The 2,500-nt window shown below is 50.1% G+C and overlaps 1 protein-coding gene across 1 annotated transcript in view; it reads left to right on the plus strand.

The window, feature by feature from the left end:
* Positions 1–338: 338 nt before the first annotated feature.
* LOC311329466 (lecithin retinol acyltransferase-like) overlaps positions 339–2,500 on the plus strand; it is a gene marked incomplete at both ends in the record, with an annotated part of 2,343 nt that continues 181 nt past the window's right edge. Inside the window, 3 exons of the mRNA XM_084463311.1 lie at positions 339–635; positions 970–1,044; positions 1,310–1,462. Coding sequence (XP_084319437.1) covers positions 339–635; positions 970–1,044; positions 1,310–1,462 — 525 coding nt within the window. The remainder of the gene's footprint in view (positions 636–969; positions 1,045–1,309; positions 1,463–2,500) is intronic.

Genomic DNA, 2,500 nt, shown 5'->3' on the forward strand with positions numbered 1-2,500 from the left:
CTCTCTCTCACACTCTCTTGTTGATGAAATCCACTGGGAAAGTGTTCAAACATTCTTAATCCATTCACACCGAGCACTTCTAACCACAGACCCAGGATCTGCTACTCTGCACCACATCCCACAGTCAACCGTGAGAGTCTGAACATGAAGCTGCCCCCGGATCAGAGGCTAGACCCCTCCGCCCCCTCTCTCTCTAATCCTCTCTCTCCCCCTCCCACCCCTCCCCCCTCCCTGCTGGCCGTGGGACTCAAATACAGCCCTCCGACTCCACAACGACCACTCAGTCCTCCCTCTCTCCCCTCCTCCTTCTCCTCCTCTCATCCCTCTCTCCAGCCGCCATGTTCCCTCTCTACCTCCTCGGCCTTCTCTTCATCGCGCCGCGGACGGACGACAAGGAAGCGAGGGATGAGGATGGGGGGGCTGAGGGAGAGGAGGAGAGAGAGAAGGGGCAGGCGTTCCGGAGGGGGGATCTCCTGGAGGTGCCCAGGACCCTGTTCACCCACTTTGGGATCTACCTGGGAGGGGGGCGGGTGGCCCACCTCATCCCAGACATCCTCCCCGTCCTCTCCAACGACCGCGACGCCATCGGACAGATGGTCACCAACAACCGACTGGTGCTGGGAGTCCTGGCCAAGGTGCTGTGTGTGTGTGTGTTTACAGTATGTGTGTGTGTGTGTACAGTATGTTACAGTATCTGTATGTACAGTATGGATGTTTACACTATGTGTGTATGCGTCTGTTTACAGTATGTGTGTGTGTGTGTGTGTAAGTGTGTGTGTGTGGAGGGGGGAGGGGTCTGTCTATTTGCCTGTCTTATCTCCAGTCTCTGTCTATCTGTCTGTCTGCCTGTCTGCCTGCCTGCCTGTCTGTCTGTCTGCCTGCCTGCCTGCCTGTCTGTCTGCCTGTCTGTCTCTCTGTCTCTCTGTCTGTCTGTCTGACTACGTCTCTCTCTCTGCCCTCCTGTCATAGGTGGCCAGTGTGAGGGTGGACAGACTGGAGGACTTTGCCTACGGATCAGAGATCCTCGTCAACCAGACGGACAAGGTAGGACACACTCTCACACACACAAATACGCGCACACACACACACACACACACTCTCACACACACAAATACACGCCCGTCCCACTCGTACCCCCCACCCAATAAACTCACTTGAAGGGTTCAGAGTTCTAGAACCTGGAGTCTGGAGGTTCTAGAACCCACCACTCACTCACTCACAATCTAGAATCAAACTAACCACTCAGCGTTCCAGCGACAACATGGCCGCCGGTCTCCTTACCCCCTCTGTGTGTGTGTGTGTGTGTCAGGTGTGCAGCTGCGCCGCCCTGCGGGGGGAGGAGGTGGCGCGGCGGGCGGAGCAGCTGCTGGGGTCCGTCAGGTACAGTCTGCTCTGGTGGAACTGTGAGCACTACGTCATGTACTGTCGCTACGGTGCCGCTGTCAGCTTCCAGACCAGCCAGGTACAGTAGGGGGACGACACATGTAGACACGCTAACACACACACACACACACTGTACGCTAACACCACACACACACAGTACACTAACACTACACACACACACACACACACACACACACAGTACACTAACACCACACACACATGCCAGGGACACATAATAATATATATATATATATATATATATATATATATATATGTATATATATATATATATATATATATATATATAAAACTAACTTAAAATAACTTAAAATAACTTTTAAACATAATAATAATAATAATAATAATACACTTTATTTCTATAGCACTTTTCAAATCAATGTTACAAAGTGATTCATAAACAAAACACAAAAACATTGTATTGTAACATAACTTATGCACATGCACAGGGACACAGACACACATGCACAAACACACACAAGCGCTCAGGGACACACTGGCATGCAGACACACACTGTCCAGGGAGACGCACTCCGTCCCAGACACACTCGCCCACGCGCGGCTTGTTCCCCACACTCTGCACACACATCCACTTCCACCTCAAACACACGCAACTCCCAACACATCTGCTCGCAAAATGTGTCGCCATACTTCCACAATGACGCATTCTTACAGTAATCACACCTCGTATTACACTGTTACTGCTGCTCGCCACTGCTGTGGTGTGACCTAAATAAAAATGATTATCAGCAGCTACTTGGGGTTGGAACAAAGGAGCTATTGTTGTTTCTCACTGGTTGTACTAGCTAAGCTTAGCCTACAGTACCGAGCTGACATTCAAATGGGAGCCAGGCAGTCCAGTTCGGTGGTTATGAGGAAATTATGTGTGTGTGGTGGGATGAGTGTGTGTGTGTGTGTGTGAGAGAGAGAGAGAGAGAGAGAGAGAGAGAGAGAGAGAGAATGGAAGACGATTGAAAAATCCCGCCATCTAGCGTTCGAAAGTGGAAACGTTCCAATAATCCGCCTGGCCTGTAAAAATGCCTTTTAATTGATGTGTCAATGCAAAATAGTTTTTTTTCTTCACTTCTCTTAGTTAAGA

This window comes from Borostomias antarcticus (assembly GCF_949987555.1).
Source record: "Borostomias antarcticus genome assembly, contig: scaffold_185, whole genome shotgun sequence".
Classification (NCBI taxonomy): Eukaryota; Metazoa; Chordata; class Actinopteri; order Stomiiformes; family Stomiidae; genus Borostomias; species Borostomias antarcticus.